Here is a 19,143-nt window from a genome sequence, read left to right as displayed (position 1 = left end):
CGATGATTTTGGCTGTGGATTTTTATTTTTGTTTCCGCCGACACTCAGAATTGCTTAGAAATTTTGTATACAAAACGGAAGGTTTCGTAACTGGCCGGAGGAATATGTGAAGAGATTGATTAGCAAATTCGCGTAATTAATCGGCCATTTAACAAATAATGCATTAGATAGTATTTAATAAAAGGATTCGAAGGATCTTGTGGCATAAAATCTTTATCGTTCTGAATTGAAAGGATTTTTTTCGTCATCATTTCTTTTTTCTCATTTTTCACAGGCTTGACATTTAAACAATTCGTAAATCTTAAATAATTGTTTGATAACTTAATAGGCATGCTTCCCTTTTGGGGAATATGAAGCTGGTGGCTACTTTCTACAAGATATTCTATGCGGTATCAATATATTTCAGGTGAAACGATTTTTCGAGATTGTAAACGTGTACAATTCAAAACCGTTTTTAATCTTATCTGATTTAAAATAGCGGATTTCCTACAAAATATCTGTGCCAATGAAAATGATTGAAATTTACTATTATTCGGAATATTGCGTTGCATTCACATAGAGAAAGAGTGTTTCCCCAAATAATCATCTTTATTTTTTTACTAAATTCAATAGAGAAATAAAGTCTACTTCTCTTTATTTTTAATATCTAAGATATTCATAAATAAGAAATAATGGTTTGGGTGAAGTCTGATCTTTGTTAATTGAAGATATCGAATATGATTATTCAAATCATCTTATTGTAAGAGATATATAGATATATAAAATATGCCGACTATACACTTCAATTTGTCACATTTGCATCAGAGTAAGAGACTATAATTTCAAACTCTAGCTCGATATATTCTCATTCGAGCTTTATTTTTCAACAAAATGTAGTTTTAACACTTCACAAGCATATCCCTTACTAAAGTTTAGTATTTGGTATGTCATGTGCATGTTCTCTCATGTACTAAGTAAAAATAAGCCAATATCGTTTAGAAAGTATTGAGAAATACAGATGCTAAGAGATTAAGAATGAAGAAGTATGGTTATTTCAATCATTGTAAGCTTCCGAATCATGATTAGTGGAAATTTTCTCCAAGCAATGAAGAAAAGAAAATCAGATTTTTTGATCGGAAATTCATACAAATAACGGCGCTTTCACAAATATTATTTTTGATATTATATATGATTCACATAGTTATTTAAAATTCTGCAAGAAAAAAAATCTACTGAGATTTTTGAGGTTAGGAAGTTTTTCAAAATATCTGCTTATTATTGGATATCACACAGCCTCTCATTAAAATTTGAGAGGAGAGTCGACTCTCGGTGACAAAATTTTTATAAAATTGTCAGTTTTTCTAAATGTTTTTTGGACTTTTACTACAGCTGACGTTACAATCCCAACTAAAAAGAATGGTATTAGATTATGAGTGGGTTGGTAGTCTTATATCTTTACTTATATTCGTAGGTATTTGTGTTTTGGTTACCTGGTGCATTTGCAGATTTTGCTGCCATAAATGCACTCCTAAGCAAGATCATGTATTATCAGGTGCAGGACATAATGATCAACAGAGAGCCCAAACAGTGGAGGTTAATGTCAATACACAACCTCAGCCACAGTACTATTCTCCCGATCCAAACTACTATAATCAGCAGCAACAGTACCCACAGCAACCATATCCACAACAGCCATACCCTCCACAACAATATCCACCACAATATGCAGATCCATATGTACCACAGCCACAGCCAAATCCTGAAAATCCAAACGGAGCACCTCAATACGACCCTCAGCAGCCATACCAAGGCCCTCCACCACAACAATATCCTCCAACTTACTATCCACCTCCTCCACCACCTTCTCAGCCAGGCCAAGCTCCCCCGGATAATGATAACCCATACAATATGTAAATAGATGATTAATTTTTACCCGTCTTTGATATTTTAGTAAAATAAATATGAATTATTTTCTTAATCTTGATTTAATTTCACGACTCTAATCAGATAAGATCAAACTTTCTTTTTATCAGCGCGCGTATTAAACATTGACCTATAATTCTTCAATTTATTATTTTGATAAAATTTACTCTTATGCTGTTTAACTCCTTAAATAGTATAGTGTCTACCATGGAAAAATGTACTTCAATTCATAAACATAATAAACAGTTTTAGAAATATATCAATAATTTGTGATGAATAAATTGTTCATGCAAATATTGTATTCAAATCGATGTCGAAACTCTCAATTACACCTGGTGCAGCAGAAACCATTTGATAGAACTCATCATAATCTAATTTTCCACTTCCATCGTCATCATATTCATCAATCAATTGATCTACTATCTCATCTATTTGGGCATTCTCCAATTCAATCAAAGCATTATCTGCTATGGAAATTTTAATAACTTCTTGTATTTCATCTTTTGAAACAGCTCCTGATCCATCAGCATCATATGCTTTGAAGCACATTTTGACTTTTTCATCAAATGGTGCCCTTGGATGGAACTTATTAAGACCATCAACAAATTCAACAAAATCTATCTGACCGCTTCCATCAGAATCGATGATCTTATAAAGGATCTCTCCTATACTTTTATTCTTAATGCTAAGGTTCTTGCAAAAGCTTTCTATTGTAATCTGGGCTTCCTTTGTTAAGTTCCTGAAAATTTTTGCTAAAATGAAGACTTCCTTCTCTGAGAAGAAACTCTTGCTGGCAATCTGCTTGGCTTCATCTTCTGATATAAACCCTTTCTCCACGCATGAATGGTAGACTCCCATTTATGAAATAATGAATGTAAATTTACTTTTGATTGTTCTCAAACTTGTTATAGACCGAAAATAGATTTTTTCGGTTTTCTCTTCAAATAATTGAAAGAATGATACTATTATAGGTTTATTATATTATATTATATTATATAGCATATAATCATGCTATAGCCGAAAATTATAAGTTTTGAGAAGATTGAATATAACACAAATAAATTTGAATGTAAGTTAAATTGCTTGTTGTTTTTAATATCTATTTAATGAGAAATCCAATATTGCAAAATTCAAATTGAATGATTGAAAGAACAGAAAAAGTCATTCTTTTCAATTTCGAATATGTTTCATTGTATTTATAATTATATGGCAAATAAGATATTTAAACTTGATTTTTGAAGGAAAATTCACAAAATTGAATAAATTCAAATGATTTTTATTCAAAAATAAACTAGTTATTTGAGTTTAATACTAATTATCTATTCAAACTACAAAGTTTGTAATTTAAAATATTTTGTGAGATCAGATTGAATTAATTCAAGGTTCTTTTCAATTAATATTAATGACCATATTACGCATTTTCGAACATTCTAAACCAAATATATAAAAATGGGAGACGAATGTTAAATTTGCTAGACATGGGGAAGTTGTCTGCAAAGTTTTAGCTCTTATCTCTAACAAAAAATTAATTTTTAAAAAAATGACCGAATACGTTTCACAGCGAGAAAAAAATAAAAGGCAAGATAGAATTTTCTAGACATAAAGAAGTTGTTTACCGAGTTTTAGCTCTTATCTCTAACAAAAAATTAATTTTTAAAAAAATGACCGAATACGTTTCACAGCGAGAAAAAAATAAAAGGCAAGATAGAATTTTCTAGACATAAAGAAGTTGTCTACCAAGTGTCAGCTGTTACTTCTTCTCAATACTGATATAAAATAAAAATCTTTATTATTGATGAAATTATAAGTCATCTTTCTAATACATATTTTTGGAAGGGCGTAAGATACGCCAACTTAAATATATTATTAAATATGAGAAAATCGCTCAACAAAAAAACAATTCTTTCAAAAAGTTTAAAATTTATCTTTCTAATACATATTTTTGGAAGGGCGTAAGATACGCCAACTTAAATATATTATTAAATATGAGAAAATCGCTCAACAAAAAAACAATTCTTTCAAAAAGTTTAAAATTTATCTTTCTAATACATATTTTTGGAAGGGCGTAAGATACGCCAACTTAAGTATACTATTAAATATGAGAAAATCGCTCAACAAAAAAACAATTCTTTCAAAAAGTTTGACATTGATCTTTCTAATACATATCCTATGGAAGGAGTTTACATTCACAAAATAAAAACCGGTTCAAAATCTTATTACTCCTTGAATTAAAATCATTTAATTTCAAATCCATTCCAAATCCTTAAATCTGTATTAAAATCATTTTGCCAACAACCAACACAATACAAATTACATTTCCATATATCTTCTTGTCCATTTTAATTTTTTATCTCATTTTATTTAATTTTATTTAAAGCATATAGACATCGAGATCCTTTACACATAGTTATATAAAAGTCAAATACATAATAAGTTCTTAATTCTAGAGATATCTCAAAATCTCAATTTTTTAATTTAAAATACCTTTCATTTTTCACAGTACGATCACAACAAACAAGCCATTTACTAATTAACACATATAAGAAAAATATCAAATTACAAAACAACTTTCAATATCATTCGCATCGAATTCTATTTTTTCATAATTATCAACTACATGTTATTATATAATATATGTCGGCGCATATTCCACTCTATACAAGTGTCAGACACACTCACACAAAGCTGTGAAATTCATACCTCTATCAGTAGGACTTCTCAAATCAAGAACACATATGTTTCACTATCGCACATCTGTGTAGGATTTAATTAACCCTTTGGACTGGTACTTCAAAATTTGATAATTTGATAATTTCATGTGATATCATCATTTGCCTTTAAAACAACTGTGCGTTAAACTAGACACGTTTCTCTATCATAATGCAAAATATCAAAGTTTGGGAGACTCCCAAAGTGTCTGAAACTGATCATAAGGGTGAAAAACCGTTTTCCAGAAGTTGGGAACGTAGGGTATCAGAATTGAGAAGAATTTAACAAACTAAAGCAATACTATTCACCACTCATGAGAAATTGGATGATAAATTAGTCTGATTTCAATAAGTAATTTATAATTTTTTTTTTAAATTTAAATAAATAAACAAAAAAACATTTTATTATAGAGGGTGTTCAATGAACAAAGCTTTCCTTCTTCCTCTTGTATGTCCGATCTTTTCCAAGTCCTTCAGGTTCATTTTGATTCTCTGAATGTAGTAGAACTCGATTACGTCTTTCACAGACTTCAGAGGAAGGGCTGCAGCGATTTTCTTGAACTGCCGAGGATGCTGGGCGTATTTTTCCAGGAAGATTCTGATTTCGCTTTCTGTCCACGAGATTCTGTTTTTATACTGTTTGTGTTCTGCTTCTGGATTCTCAACGAAGTTGTTCTCATCAAAATAAAGCTCTGCCTCTTTGTCTGCATCTGATAATAGCATTGGTTGGTCAGGAGCACAAAGAGGAAGTAAAATTGACTTGTCAGTGGTCTTAAGTTTGTTGACAGCGAACTCTGGTGGCCACAAATCGATGCTTTCGTGAGATTCGTGAGTATATATCGACAAATTTGTATTAAATTCATTCCACGGGATACTCCTTTGCTTATATTCCCATGCGAGTTGGATTTTTCTATGTCTAAGTAAGGCCTTTTCCTGCATTATAACACGTAACATCGGATTTATGTTTGTTTCTTCGGATTTCATCTCTTCGCAGTATTTGGGGAGTTGTGTGATATGTAAATATTTTCTACGTTCAACAGGAAGTTTGTATTTCGCATGGCTTTTCGCAATTTTTTCTGAATTTGCTTTTTTGAAAAATTCTATTGGATTATGAGGTATTAAGAATCCATGGTAGTTCTGTACATTAGTTTCTGTCTTGATTTCAGAGGTTTTTGACGCTGATAAGAATGAAATTTCTAATTCGTGAATATTGACTTGCATATTCTGCTTAAGAATGGCAATTTCTCCATCAATTCCATCTATTAATGCTCTTATTTCGGATGCCGGAGGCAGACCTGGGTTAGGAGCAGCGCAAACTGGAGTTGGAGGAGGAATTTTTTGTTCCGGTTCTGTTTTAGGAGGTATTTGGAATGGGAATATGATTTTCTGCGCTTGTATTGTCCTTGCGGCTGCCGCAGCTGCAATTGCTGCAGGATTTGTATTCAATAACGAATTTTGCGTATTCATGAGGAATTGAGGGAAAGAAACCTCTTTGGGAGGTTCTGTATTGATTGGCGGGAATATTGGTTGGTTTTGGGGAGGAAACTGCTTAAGTAAAACCTTTTTTTGAACTTTTGGCGCTGGTTTCGCTGCTTTGCTTGCTGTTTGAAGCAGCATCTGTAGGTTCGATACAGGGTTTGGTGGAGGAGGTGGTTTTGCGGCTGTATTGTTAGTTACAGTGTTGATATCAAGATGCTGTGCCTTTTCTAAAAATTTTGGAGATTCAAGGGGCGGAACATCAGACCTAGGTGTATTAAGTTTAGTTAACACAGCTCTATTCTTTTCTGTAACTTTTGGAATTCGAACTTCGATTTTACTGGGAACAAATGTTTCAACATTAAAAATATCTTCAGGAGTATTTTCTACTTTTGGTTTTACTTCAACTTGCTGTACAGGTGGAGGCTGTATGGGTTGAACTGGCGGTGGAATTATTGGAGGTTGCGGAGGAGGTGGAGGAGGGGGCTGAATTGTCTCAACAACAGGTGGATGATGCTTTCCTGAGTATTGTTTTGGAATTGGAATACGAATACTGGTCTGTAAGGACGAAAAATTTAAACTAATCTTATCTTGACCTCTCTTTGTCGTTTCTGATTTTATTTTTTCATTCGGCGGATGAGCCTTATGTACCTCATGTGGTTTTTGTGGATCTTCATCTCCTTTTGGAGATGTCGACTTCATTAAAAAACTTAAATTCGCAATTGAGAAAAACCGCAATAGAAAGCTCTAAAATGATTCACTATATCACGTCATTTTGACGTAGGGTCTGTATGAATGTGATGAATCAAATCTTTTCCAAATAGTAAATCTTGATGATACAAAGAATTACAAATGAATTGGATTTAGATCATTATAAAATTCTTGAATATTGAGAGTATATCAATTTGCAAGTCTTCAATAGTATATTCCAGCATTGTTAATTTGTTCTTTATGATTCTTTATGACAAAATTGCTTAAGCAAAGTAACTCATATATAAATTTGGCGTTATCAATATTAAATACTAGTTTATTCACTATAAACCTCCTATTGCTTGCCTTTGTAAATCATTTATATATGAATTAGCAAATATGCATAATTATGTAAGGCTTCTTCATTATGCATAAGTTCACTGTGCTACATAAGGGAATTATTTATGAATTTCAACAGTGTGTCAAGATAAAGGCCATATAATGACCATTAATTAAAAACATCACTATTCAAACCTAATTATTTAAGATATTTGATATAGAAATTGTATATTAAATGAATTTTCCTATCATTTTGCTTATTCGAATATCATAAAAAATTCCAAAATAATTTCAAATTTTAAAATTTAAATATAATTTTAACATTTTTTCAATTCAAATCTAACCATCATTCATATACCGGGGGGGCAAATGTCGTTTATTTCGTAATTAATATATGTAGCTTGGCCTATTAAGAACTTTTGCAGCCTTGCGATGCTTTTAGAACAATCAGATTGATTTTTGTCACTTTTTTAATTGAAATTAACCTCTTTTTATAACATGTTTTAAAGCTCTGGATATAATCAAAATTTGATAATCAATATCAAAATTTGAAAGGAGTTTTGACCAGAATTAGCCAAAAGTTTTGAGGGGAAACTAATTTTCTATTGTTCTCTGCGGTTTCTACCGTATGAAATTGAATAGGGTAACAATCATTTCATTTTATAATGTTTCTTTTATTAGCATCATCTATACGCTCTGCAACCCAAAGAGCTACACCATCATACTGGCTGAATAACTGGGACAAGAGTAACCCAATCATCGCTATGTGGAACATTGCTCAGATGTCTTGGACAGTTCAACCAACAACACATCCAGGTATTAATCACGTTCGTGCTTACACAGAGAAGAAACGCGATGTTCTCGTTGCCGATTCTTTTGCTCTTAAAATCGATGGAAATCTTTACGGAAACGATATGCTCTTAAACAACACACACTTAGCTGGTGCAGTGCAGGAAGTCGATGGAGAACTCTGGACAGAGTACACTCACTACAAGACAAACGATCTTCCAATTTCAGTTCGCCGCTCTTTCTACATGCCTCCATACGAAGAATACTACCTTGTTAAGTACACAATCAAGTCAAGAGATGGCAACTCCCACAAGGTCCAACTTCTCGACTACGCCGTTTCTGGCTCTGATCCACAGTGGTCATTAGGCAAATGCGCTGGAAATACTTGCGGAATGAACCGTGATGCAGCATACATCGCATCTGCTGTTTTCTCCCTTGATTCTAACCATGATCCAATGTCAACAATGGGTAATGGCAATTTCGCTGACAACACAAACCCATTAACTGCATTTGCAGCATCAGGAACAATCCCATCATTCCCAGAATACAACCAACAGACAATTTCCTTCGGAGCTCTCTACGAAGTTAGTGTTTCACCATCTTCTACAGTTACCATCTATTCCATCCGCGCATTCGGCCGCTCGTACACCAACGCTCGCTTGACAATGTCGAAGGCCCAATCATTAGGATACGAACAAATCATCAAATTAACTTCCGACCGTTACTCTGCATTCCTTGCTAAGGGTGTCCAACCATCACTTACAGGAGATGCTCTCGACCTCTACCAGAAGTCAGTTCTTGCTCTCAAGAACTCACAGAACCCAGAATTAGGTTTAATTGCTTCTTCACTCCATCCAAACTACGGCTACAAGAATTGGATGCGTGACTCCCTCATGGCCGCCTTCATGCTCGATGCTGCTGGCTACCACGACGAGTACAAACTCTTCTTCAACTGGGTTGACTCTGCTGAGCTCATGGAAAACGGCGGATTCCATACAACATACGATACATTTACAGGCGAACAAATCGGCTTCGTCGAACCACAGTACGATGCAAACGGTTTATACTTGGTCGCATTAAATTACCACTTAAAGACAGTTGGCGACAAGGACTGGGTCAAGTCAAAGCTCCCAACTATCAGAAAGATGGTTGATTTCCTTAACATCAACTCCGGATTCCACAATTTACCTTTATCTGACAGATCTCCATGGGAAGAATCATCAGACCACCACACAAAGGAACCAGTTCCAACACAGTGGTACGCTTACGAGATGGGCTGCATGTACGGAGGCATGAGAGCAGCTGCATCTCTTGAAAGACTCATTGGCGACCAATCAAGAAGCGATGCAGACAACCAACGCGCTGCACAGATACAGGCCGGTGTTAAAGAAGCTCTCTGGGATTCAAATGAGAAGAGATTGTACAGAGGAGTAAGAGATGAAGGCAACAAAGAACCAGATACACGTGCTGACTCTGCATCAATGTCATGCGTTTACTTCGGATTGATCCAAGGCGATGAAGCACTTTCTCACCTCAACTTCATCACAAGTAAATTAACTAAATTGGTCGGAGGAATTTCCAGATACGAAGGAGATCCATACTTCTACGATTCTGTCTGGAATCCATGCGGTGAAGGCACACACGAGACACAAATGGCTGAACCAGCATGGCCAGTTGTCACTGCTTACGTCGCTTGGTCAGAGCATTTGTTGGGCATCGATATCTCTAAGCGCCTCCAATGGATGGTCCAAGTTGCTGCTTTCGGAAACATGCCAACAGGAGAAGGCGTCGACGCAAAGGATGGTGCTTTAATTGTTCCTTCCGCTCCTGACTGCTTCGAACACGCTGGTGTTTACGTCTACACAACACTCCTCAAACAAGGAAAGGCTCTCCCATTATATAATACATTCTAAAAGTAAAAATGTCACTATATTTTTATATTTAGCATAGTTTTTGTTCGTAGTTTAATATGTATTTTAATGAATTATTGGTTTGTTAATAAAATTTTGTTAATTTGTTGTTCAATGAGTTGTTTTATTGAAATATTTGGTATCTGCTCTTATTTCTATTCTTCTCATGGTGTTGTAAATGTGGATTCATTGGTTCTGATTAGATTTGGCTTGCTCAATTCTCTAGAGTTTGAGAATATAATTTTTTTTTTATAAATCTGGTTTTATGCAAGGGCAATGGAATCTCAGCCAAAATGAATTAGCTGAGGTTGAGATCATCCAGATTTGCATCACAGATGAATACTTGGATGATAATCCCCTTGCAAACCAAATGCGTTTACTCATTTTATCACATTCATTGGCAATACGGAAATATTTTGCAATATTCCGAGATAAATGCCCCACATATTCGAAATACCCAACAGATTCATCAACTGTGCTGATTTTCAGAGAAAAATCAAATCAACCGGTTGAAGATATTCCAGATTGGTGTGAAATAAAACAATGGATATGGACCCCTCGATTACTATTCACCAATGAAATCATTACCGATTTTCAATACGCAATAACGTTGAAACAATTTTATGATTTTCGTGATTTAGATGTATTATATTTTACATCTTTTATCATGTTCAATCAAGGTAACGCAATACAAGATAATATATTATATCAAACAGTTCCTATCCTTCGAAATAACAAAATTTGTTTTAGATCTCAAGTTCAAGGCAATATACAAGCAATAATAGACGCGCCAATATCAATTCTAAAAATACCAAACAAGCAGATATATGTATTAATGCCTCCTTTTCAAAATCCGTTTCTTGTCAGTGAAATTAATGGGAAAATAATTAATTTAATTTCAATAAATAAAGAAACAACAGAAGTAGATTCATCCAAAGTACGACTTGTCAAGCTTACAGCCCCTCCAATCGTAATGCACAAATATTTTGATTATCCTCCAAGCGCTCACGATCCAAAAACTCAATTTCACTCATCTGTGCAGCATTCTAAGAACAAAATATTTTGCGAATTTCATACAGAAGAGCATATAAATTTTACAGAAGCAGATATAAACGAGTTTTTTAATTCGAATCCAGGAGAAGACACAGATACACGCGAATATATGAGTATAGATTTCCCTTCACCCACAATGGATAGTTTTATTGATTTTCAAGAGCCAAATCCAGAATATCGAGAAAAGATTGCGGAAACACTAGGATATTACTGCTTCCCGCCATCAGTTAAACATGAAACAACTCTCCCCGTTGCTTCTTTCCTCTCATTCTTCAGATTTGACTTCGGATTTGGATCTCCAACCCCTCCAACTTTTTCCAAGATCATCACACCCCCTTCCACGCCATTCGAATATGAGCGCCTTGGCATCCCGAACCTCCTCGTCAACCACAATGGCTTCAAAGACACAGTTCCAGCAGATCAAGTTATTACTCAGTGGGAATCCCAGATTTACATGCCAATTTCGGGACCAAAGAGCGGCCATTTCGTTGTTTTCTGCGACAAAGCTCGTGGTTTGTCCAAAGAAAATCTCGAATCTTTTATGTCCATGTTCTGCCACCAGTACAACCAGTTAAACTTCGGCAACATCTCAGAGTATCCCAAATGCGACCCGTATTTTTTCACAACAGGCGCAGGAATGGTCGATATCATTGACAAATTCTTTCAATCCGAAAATGTCTCTGAATTTCAAACCGTTCCGATTCTATCGTTCATTTTTGGGGTCCCTATTTACGACCCCAAATTTGTTCCACGTTCCATTCTGACGTACATCAGGACAGGCACCGTTGCGAGTGCAAATGAAGAAGAACTGAAAACACTTGCATTTGTTGTTTACTCAAGAATCAGAACTATGTCATCCGCACCTTACGGAATGTACCACATTACTACTCGAGAGTCAGCCACGCTGTTTTTCGGGTTCAGGTACCAACCACCTTTTTTGTTGCCACATGATGACACTAAACCCGCTTATATACACATTGCATGGGATCCTAAAACACATTTAATTGCATGGATTGATTGTATTGGATCAATTTTACAAGTACAGCCTGTTGACAACATAGAAACGATTATATCGAGAATCATTGATGTCTCGCAGTTGTTGTCATCACATCCTATCAAGTTCACATTGACTATTTTGGCCGAGAACCTTCAGAATCAGTTGCTAAATGAAGTGAAAGTGAAAATGTCAAATTTCCAAATTGCTGTTTTTTCATGTTTCACTTCACCTCAGATACAAATCAACATTCCAGACTATATAAAAGACGACATAATTGTTTTCGCACCGCCAGAGACACAGTTCACACTGGAGAATGATATTGCTGAGCCATTGTCGTCTTGTTTCGTGATAAGTTCCACTTTGCCTCCTTACCAATTATCTGTTTACCAGTGTTTTGATGATTTACCAAAAGTTTCTTTGAAAAAGTTCGCTACGTCTATGTCCATGCTGTCGTGGCTGTCGGTGAAACCACACTGCGAATTGAGGACTGTTTCTTCCCCACCTCATATTTGCGCTTTGTTGAGGAAGAACAATAATTTGACTGACTTGATTTCTAGATATGAATTTTTACCTATGGTAGAGAAAGTATAAATTGTTTTGTTTATTTTTTTCTGTTTTAAAATAATTAGAGCTATTTTTACTTATGATATCATATTACTATGTGTAAGCTTATGGATCAAATTTATAATAGACAGCTTCATTCATAAGATGTTTTTGGCTCTTATTAATTAGAAGTTTGTATTTGATAGGCTGATACAGTCTATATGAAATACCTGCTGATTCTAATAGAATGATTCTTTTAGATGCATTATTTGAGTTTGATATTATTTCATCTTTCGAATTCAAGTTCCAATTTATATTGATTTCATGCGAGCTTAACTAGTTTAAGTTGCTCTTATTAGATATGAAATAAAATCAAAATGCGATATATCATAGGGGGAGATACCATTATCACCTTTTTTATGAATTTTTAGGATTCGTTTTTTTCTTCAAAAAAATTAAAATCAAATGCTAAATGAGGAAAACAAGGCAGCTTTTCAATTAATTAAAATATTACATAACTCAGGACGTCCAAAAGACACAGTTTTCTTCCTTCAGAAGATGGCAACAGCAAAAAAAGAATTAGATGATGTTTTTATTCCAATTTTTGTTCAGGCACATAAAGCTTATACAAATGAAAAACGTAATGCAATCAGAGTTATTGACGAATTAATAGCTAAAAAAGAAATTGAAGATGAAAATTATATTGCTCAGCTAGAAAATTACAGACAGAAGAAATACGATGAATTGTACTTGATATGTGAAAGAACTGTAGCACTTGTAGACAAAATTTTGATCCCAAACGCTCCTACACAAAGAATTAGATTTATTTACTATAAAATGAAAGCAGATTTCCTTCGATATCAAGCCGAATATGCCAAAACACAATTACAACCATATTTCATTACCCAAGCTGCAGACAGCTATCAAAATGCTTTACTTATTGCAAAAGATCAATTTGAACCCGAAAGTATCCAATATTTAGGTCTCGTTTTAAACTATACTGTATTTTTGTACGAATTCAAAAATATGAAGGTAGAAGCTATTAAATTCATTGAAACAACGTTAGATATGGTAATGCCAACAATTTACGCCAACCAATCGAAATATGCTGACTCACAACCATATGTGCAGATGCTTCGTGATAACTCTACGCTTTGGAGAAGAGAAACAGACCTTCCTGAAGAAAAACCTCCTGAACCAGAAAAGAAAGAAGAAAATCCTGATGGAAAAACAGAAAATAAGGCAAATGATAATAAAAACGACCAAAATAAGGAAGAGAAATCAAATACAGAAAATAATCAAGAAAAACCAGCAGAACAGAAAGATGAAAAACATCCAGGAACTCCAGAGGGAAGTCAATCAAAGAATGAAGAAGCTCTGCCACCTCAGGAACAAAAGAAAGAAGCTTCAATAGAAGATATCATACAAGAAAAGCATACTGCAGAGGAAAAACATCAAGAAAAAGAAGTTAAAGATTCGGTTCAAATCGTTGAACCCACAATTGAACCACCCAAACAACAAGAATGAAATTTATTTTTGTTTAGTTATAAAATGTTTGATTTTACTTTAACTATTGTTTCCTTTATAGTTACGCTAACTTGAATTATCATATAAGACTTATTGTATTGGAAATGTTAAGTTGAAAATGAATTCACTCTTTGATAAACAATGAGTGTTACATCAAATAAGATATGTTTTGTGTAGTTTATCAAGTGTGGTAGCCAATGCATTGAATTTATTTGATCATCTCATATCCGAATTCCAAATTTCCTGTATTTATACTGTAATCGTAATGACTAAAATAGTTTATCTGATCTTTAAATAAAATAAACATCCTAAATAAATGACGATTTTATTAATCTTAATTTTTTTTTTGAAAACAGAAATCTTTAATAAAATATTTACCTAACAATAAGTTGGCATGAAGAACAAATTAAGCGGGCCTTGGGGATGCGGTAACAATCGTTGGCTCCTTTGATTGGATGATAATTTCGTTGTTACTTAAAAGACTCGTTGGGTGAATTGGCTGAGGAGGGACTATTGGCGGGAACTGCGTTGAAGGAGTCGGGATCAAGTTGGTAGCTGGCGCGTAGGTTTGGGTGATAATTTCTGTAAGTTTTGGCGGTGTTGCAACCTGGTTGTTGAGTTGCCTTACAGTCCATTGGCGAAGCTCATTGAAATTACCTTCAAACTCGGGAAAATATTTTATTAATTCTGCGGAGGATTCTGTTCCATTTGGAATTGTACCGTATCCGAGTGTCTGGAATGAACCATTGATGGAAGATTTGCATTTGGAAAGGATCAATCTGAGTTGACGAGTATTAATTGCAATTGAATTTCTGAGCCAGCAAACCCCACATACTAAGGCTCTGTCATGGTCACGGCCATCTCCACGAACAACAAACTTCTTTATTGCTTCCAAAATATCATTAAACGTTTTTGCGCTTCTATTTCGGCGATTTTTGCATCTCGGTGATGCAAGAGTCTGCCTCAGATACTTATACGACATCTTATCTTGTTCAGTGAGCAAATCCCAGAATTTAGGGCAGGGGTCTGGTGATTCGTCCATTATAAAGTTTACAAAAACCGCATTTTTTGGCGGCAAATTAGGAGTTTTTGGCAAACCCAAATTTTAGCTAAAAGTGACAGGAAAAAAAAACGTTTAGTATTAAAAAAAAGACCGATGAGAGCTTCGTTCGAAATATAGAGGGAACTGAGAATGCGCAACCATTCTCAGGGAATATTGGATGCTATTCCCGTTCCCTCTGTATGGAAAATTGAGGTTTTCAAAGGGAGTTAAAATAATATCAAATTTATACTAATTTACTTCAAAATACAAAAGTATTTGACAGCTAAAATTAGTTACTTTAGCAAGCCTATCAATACCCTTTTACGATTATTGCTACTTTTTCGAAATAAAAGTAAAAACAAATTTATACTAATTTACTTCAAAATACAAAAGTATTTGACAGCTAAAATTAGTTACTTTAGCAAGCCTATCAATACCCTTTTACGATTATTGTTACTTTTTCGAAATAAAAGTAAAAACAAATTTATACTAATTTACTTCAAAATACAAAAGTATTTGACAGCTAAAATTAGTTACTTTAGCAAGCCTATCAATACCCTTTTACGATTATTGCTACTTTTTCGAAATAAAATAAATTTATTATCAAAAACCTTTTTTTTCTTAGTAAAAATAAACGAAATTTTTTACCTTATGAACTTTTGATGGAAATATGCAAATTTAAAATAATAAAGAAAGCCGCGAGCGAAGCGATCGGCTTAGTTCGAAGATTTTGATTCAAATCTTTGCTGATCTGTAATTCGCGGAAGCCGCGAGCGAATCGAGCGGCTTAGGTCTAAGATTTTGATTCAAATCTTTGCTTATATTCCTTAAATTCTTTATGAAACTCGCAACAGTTCCATAAAAATTTTAAATTCTAAACTGTCGAAATTACCGATCGGTAATCACACCCTTCACGGGTGTGTCACTTTTAGCTAAAATTACCCCTACTCATGATCCTTTGACAAAATCTCCACAACGAAATCTCTAATTCTAAGAAATATGACCAATTAATGAAGTATTAAATAAATACACAAGAAAGATATCATGATCAAATAGTTTATATTAAGAAATTAGGATAATTTTGATGAATTTTTAAATTTTTTAGTGAAAAAGTTTTTGATTTTTAATACAACAAACATAAAATTGCATTTTTATAGAGAGGGGAATAATACCAAACAACATATTAATAAACAAATAAAAAATAAAATAATATAAATCTATAAAACATAAAAATAAGTTAGTTGAGCTTCTCAATCAAAGGTTTGAGAACACTCTGTACTTCCTTAAGTGACTGTATAACTCTCAAAGAGTCCAAAACGTGAGTTCTCTTCATTTCTAAAACAGATTGAGGATATTTCGACATATTCGACAAAGCAATCAGCGAATTCGGTGTCAGTTTCTTCATAGTTCGCACCTGAGTTGCCAACGATGGAATACAAATGTCGAAAATATTAAAATACTTCATTCGAAGGAAAAGTGAGATGACCAATGATCCGTACTCGACCACAGAGGACGATTTTGTCTTGGCAACGCGTAGAGCGAGTGTTTCCAAGGCACCAGATTCGTCAAATGAGTCGGCCATGCCCTGTTCTAGGTTAAAGTGGGAGATAATCTGGCACATGACACAAAAAGCCTCATTGTCGCCGAATCTGAAGATGGAATTTGTAAATTTCGGAAGAATCGGGTGGTTCATGAAGAAAGCGAGGTGAACTCTGAACAAAAGTACGATCAGAGGCATAAGATCAGGCGCTACATCGTCAGAAATCGAAAAAATGGCCGAACATATTGCTTCTTGAAAGTAAACTTGAATCGCTGAGGCTCCTGCTTCAAGGGATGTGTCTGCGAGGGCGAATATAAGCAGAAGAGCCCGGTTTTGGCGGGAGTTCAGGTAGCATTTCAACAATTCCAAGACAGTTTGAGAAACTTCTTCGATATCGTCAATGTGAAGGGACATTCTGAGGGCTTCTATCGCTAGATTGACGATATTTGTCTCTTTTCTCTGTAAATGTTCGTAAATTAAGGGAATTGGGATGTTTATGGACCTTGGATAGCAAGAAATGACTTGGTACGCGGTCACAATGTTATCAGTGACCTTTGAGTTCAAGTATTTCAAGCAGACAACTCCGAGATCGTAATCATTTATCGTTTCTGTCTTATAAACAACGACAGTCTTAAGAGCGAGTAGTCCTGATGGCTCTGATATGAATTTGTCTGATGCTGAGAACAAGAATTCGACAATTTGAGACTTTAATTCTTCATCTTCTGTTTTTTCTATGATTTTGCACAGTATTGTTATGGATTTGAACCTGTCCTCAGGCGTAGATTTGAGTAACAACACTTGCAGGTGCATAACGAACATTGTATCTGCTACTTCTGGATAATAAGTGATCGCATAAAGGAAAATCTCAAGAGATTTAGGTGACAAGTACATGTATGGGTTCTGTACTTTCACAATATGCTGCAAAAGAGACCTTTTCTTTGCAGCATACAATAATATATTCAAGATACGGTCAATTGACTTATAATGATTGGAAGTAAGAAGAGGCAGAAATAATGGCCAGAATTTCTCACCGATTTCATCAATAACCGTCATATGTTCTTCGATAAAATCAAGAACTTCTTCAAATCTCGGATGATCCGGCACAGAAACAATGTTTATGACCTCATCAGTCGTCATCTGTGGTATTTCGAACTGTATTCCTGAGATTGCTGAGTTTTTCAGCTTCAATTCTGAAGGAGGGAACAAATTGTTCTCTGGAAACACGAATTCGACAGGGGAAGTGAATGAATCTGATATAGTGGCGATCTGGAAGTTCTGTAGGTACCTGCGGAAGGCCTGTGGAACAGATCCTTTGAATGAAACTTCTCCGGACAAGAATTTTGCGCAAATCTCTGAAAAAGCTGGTCTCTGTTTCGGATCTTCGGCCCAACATGAGTTAATTAACTTCATTAATGGAATTGGGACGTCATTTGGCAAAATTGGCCTTTCTCCCTTTTGCGCAACACAGTAAACGATTTGTACTGGTTCTTTATCGCCAAATGGGATATCGTGGGTCAACATTTCCCATAAAATGATGCCATAACTGTATACATCAACACTTTGATCGTATTTTTCAAATCTGTGAAGTTCAGGAGCCATGATAGCTGCTGTACCGACATCCTGATTAATGGCTCTTGATTTATTTGACGAAGATGTACCAAAATCGATGATTTTTGGTAATAATTGAGAATCTAGCAAGATATTTAGTGTCTTTAAATCTCTATGTATAATATTTCGAGAGTGAATGTATGCCATTCCAGAAGCAATTCCAAAGGCAATTATTGTTAAATCTGTTGGAGATAAACTTACTTGAGGGTTTTGATTGTGTAGTGCATCGTATAGTGATCCATTTGATATATATTGAGTCACAATACATAATGGCTTTTCATTTGTATATCCAATGAAAGGAACTAAGAACTGCTGGCTTAGTGACGCATGAAGACTTATTTCTGACATTGTTTGCTCTGATAACTCATCAGCAAATAGCTTTTTAATCGCGACTTTAGTGTTGGACGGAATATAATTTCCAATCCACACTTCTCCGAAGCCTCCTGAGCCGATAACCTTCTCAAAAGTCAGGTCCTCCGCTTTAATTATCTTTGGCTTCCGAAACTCTTCCTTCTCGTATGGAGAATGGATATCAGGAGCCTTCATCTTTTATTTTTGAGAGGTTTTTAATCGTCAATTTATCTTCGATGCAATTTTATTGACGAATTCGGTATTAATTTCCAGTTAGCTTGCTGTTTCTCGTAGTTCCATATCGAATTTTTCAACCTTTTTCATAGAGCGCTCCGTCAAAATTTTGGAAGCGTCACTTTAAAAAAAAACTGAGAGAGGGTCAAAGTTGCTATTTGTCACTTTTCCACAAGAATATAATGGGGAAAAAGTTATCATATAGTTGATCTCATTCACTGAGGTGAGAGATGCATGTAGTGTAATGGGATAAACAGTGGGATTGCTGCTCTAAGTCCTAGGTTCGAGACACATTGGCTTCATTTTTCTCTTTTTTATTGACGTAAACTATTCAATTTTTGTGTTCTCCATTCAAATTTCAGAATTTTTTTTGCAGATTTCACGCTACATTCGAAGTTACCTTTTGTAATAACCACCACTGCCTACGAAAGACG

The 19,143-nt window shown here is 34.7% G+C and overlaps 8 protein-coding genes across 8 annotated transcripts, besides 5 other annotated features; 4 read left to right on the top strand and 4 right to left on the bottom strand.

The window, feature by feature from the left end:
* Positions 1-1,344: 1,344 nt before the first annotated feature.
* Positions 1,345-1,893, top strand: TVAGG3_0006560 (proline-rich extensin signature family; the record flags this gene model as incomplete). Its single annotated transcript, XM_001305090.1, has 1 exon — positions 1,345-1,893. The coding sequence occupies one exon, from the start codon at positions 1,345-1,347 to the stop codon at positions 1,891-1,893; it is 549 nt and encodes a 182-aa protein (XP_001305091.1).
* Positions 1,894-2,187: 294 nt separating this feature from the next.
* TVAGG3_0006550 (oxidoreductase activity, acting on NAD(P)H, oxygen as acceptor) lies at positions 2,188-2,760 on the bottom strand (the record flags this gene model as incomplete). Its single annotated transcript, XM_001305089.1, has 1 exon — positions 2,188-2,760. The coding sequence occupies one exon, from the start codon at positions 2,758-2,760 to the stop codon at positions 2,188-2,190; it is 573 nt and encodes a 190-aa protein (XP_001305090.1).
* Positions 2,761-2,806: 46 nt separating this feature from the next.
* Positions 2,807-3,655: a mobile genetic element.
* Positions 2,807-3,655: a terminal%2Cinverted (terminal inverted repeat of Banshee-A1 transposon ID:TVAGG3_0006540).
* A 618-nt stretch (positions 3,656-4,273) lies between these two features.
* Positions 4,274-6,819, bottom strand: TVAGG3_0006530 (glycolytic process regulation protein; the record flags this gene model as incomplete). The annotated part of the gene is made up of 1 exon (XM_001305088.1): positions 5,016-6,788. The coding sequence occupies one exon, from the start codon at positions 6,786-6,788 to the stop codon at positions 5,016-5,018; it is 1,773 nt and encodes a 590-aa protein (XP_001305089.1).
* A 929-nt stretch (positions 6,820-7,748) lies between these two features.
* Positions 7,749-9,833, top strand: TVAGG3_0006520 (trehalase family; the record flags this gene model as incomplete). The annotated part of the gene is made up of 1 exon (XM_001305087.1): positions 7,781-9,817. One exon carries the CDS (start codon positions 7,781-7,783, stop codon positions 9,815-9,817), a length of 2,037 nt encoding a protein of 678 aa, XP_001305088.1.
* Positions 9,834-10,079: 246 nt separating this feature from the next.
* On the top strand, positions 10,080-12,481 carry TVAGG3_0006510 (uncharacterized protein; the record flags this gene model as incomplete). The annotated part of the gene is made up of 1 exon (XM_001305086.1): positions 10,080-12,455. One exon carries the CDS (start codon positions 10,080-10,082, stop codon positions 12,453-12,455), a length of 2,376 nt encoding a protein of 791 aa, XP_001305087.1.
* A 391-nt stretch (positions 12,482-12,872) lies between these two features.
* On the top strand, positions 12,873-13,934 carry TVAGG3_0006500 (protein domain specific binding; the record flags this gene model as incomplete). The annotated part of the gene is made up of 1 exon (XM_001305085.1): positions 12,873-13,934. The coding sequence occupies one exon, from the start codon at positions 12,873-12,875 to the stop codon at positions 13,932-13,934; it is 1,062 nt and encodes a 353-aa protein (XP_001305086.1).
* Positions 13,935-14,244: 310 nt separating this feature from the next.
* Positions 14,245-14,976, bottom strand: TVAGG3_0006490 (transcription-initiator DNA-binding domain ibd family; the record flags this gene model as incomplete). The annotated part of the gene is made up of 1 exon (XM_001305084.2): positions 14,341-14,976. One exon carries the CDS (start codon positions 14,974-14,976, stop codon positions 14,341-14,343), a length of 636 nt encoding a protein of 211 aa, XP_001305085.1.
* Positions 14,977-15,025: 49 nt separating this feature from the next.
* Positions 15,026-15,055: a terminal%2Cinverted (terminal inverted repeat of MuDR-3_TvMULE3 transposon ID:TVAGG3_0006480).
* Positions 15,026-15,926: a mobile genetic element.
* Positions 15,897-15,926: a terminal%2Cinverted (terminal inverted repeat of MuDR-3_TvMULE3 transposon ID:TVAGG3_0006480).
* A 287-nt stretch (positions 15,927-16,213) lies between these two features.
* On the bottom strand, positions 16,214-18,670 carry TVAGG3_0006470 (protein kinase protein; the record flags this gene model as incomplete). Its single annotated transcript, XM_001305083.1, has 1 exon — positions 16,214-18,670. One exon carries the CDS (start codon positions 18,668-18,670, stop codon positions 16,214-16,216), a length of 2,457 nt encoding a protein of 818 aa, XP_001305084.1.
* Positions 18,671-19,143: the final 473 nt, after the last annotated feature.

This window comes from Trichomonas vaginalis, chromosome IV (assembly GCF_026262505.1).
Source record: "Trichomonas vaginalis G3 chromosome IV, whole genome shotgun sequence".
NCBI classification, from domain to species: Eukaryota; Parabasalia; order Trichomonadida; family Trichomonadidae; genus Trichomonas; species Trichomonas vaginalis.
This window is presented reverse-complemented; position numbering and strand designations above follow the sequence as displayed.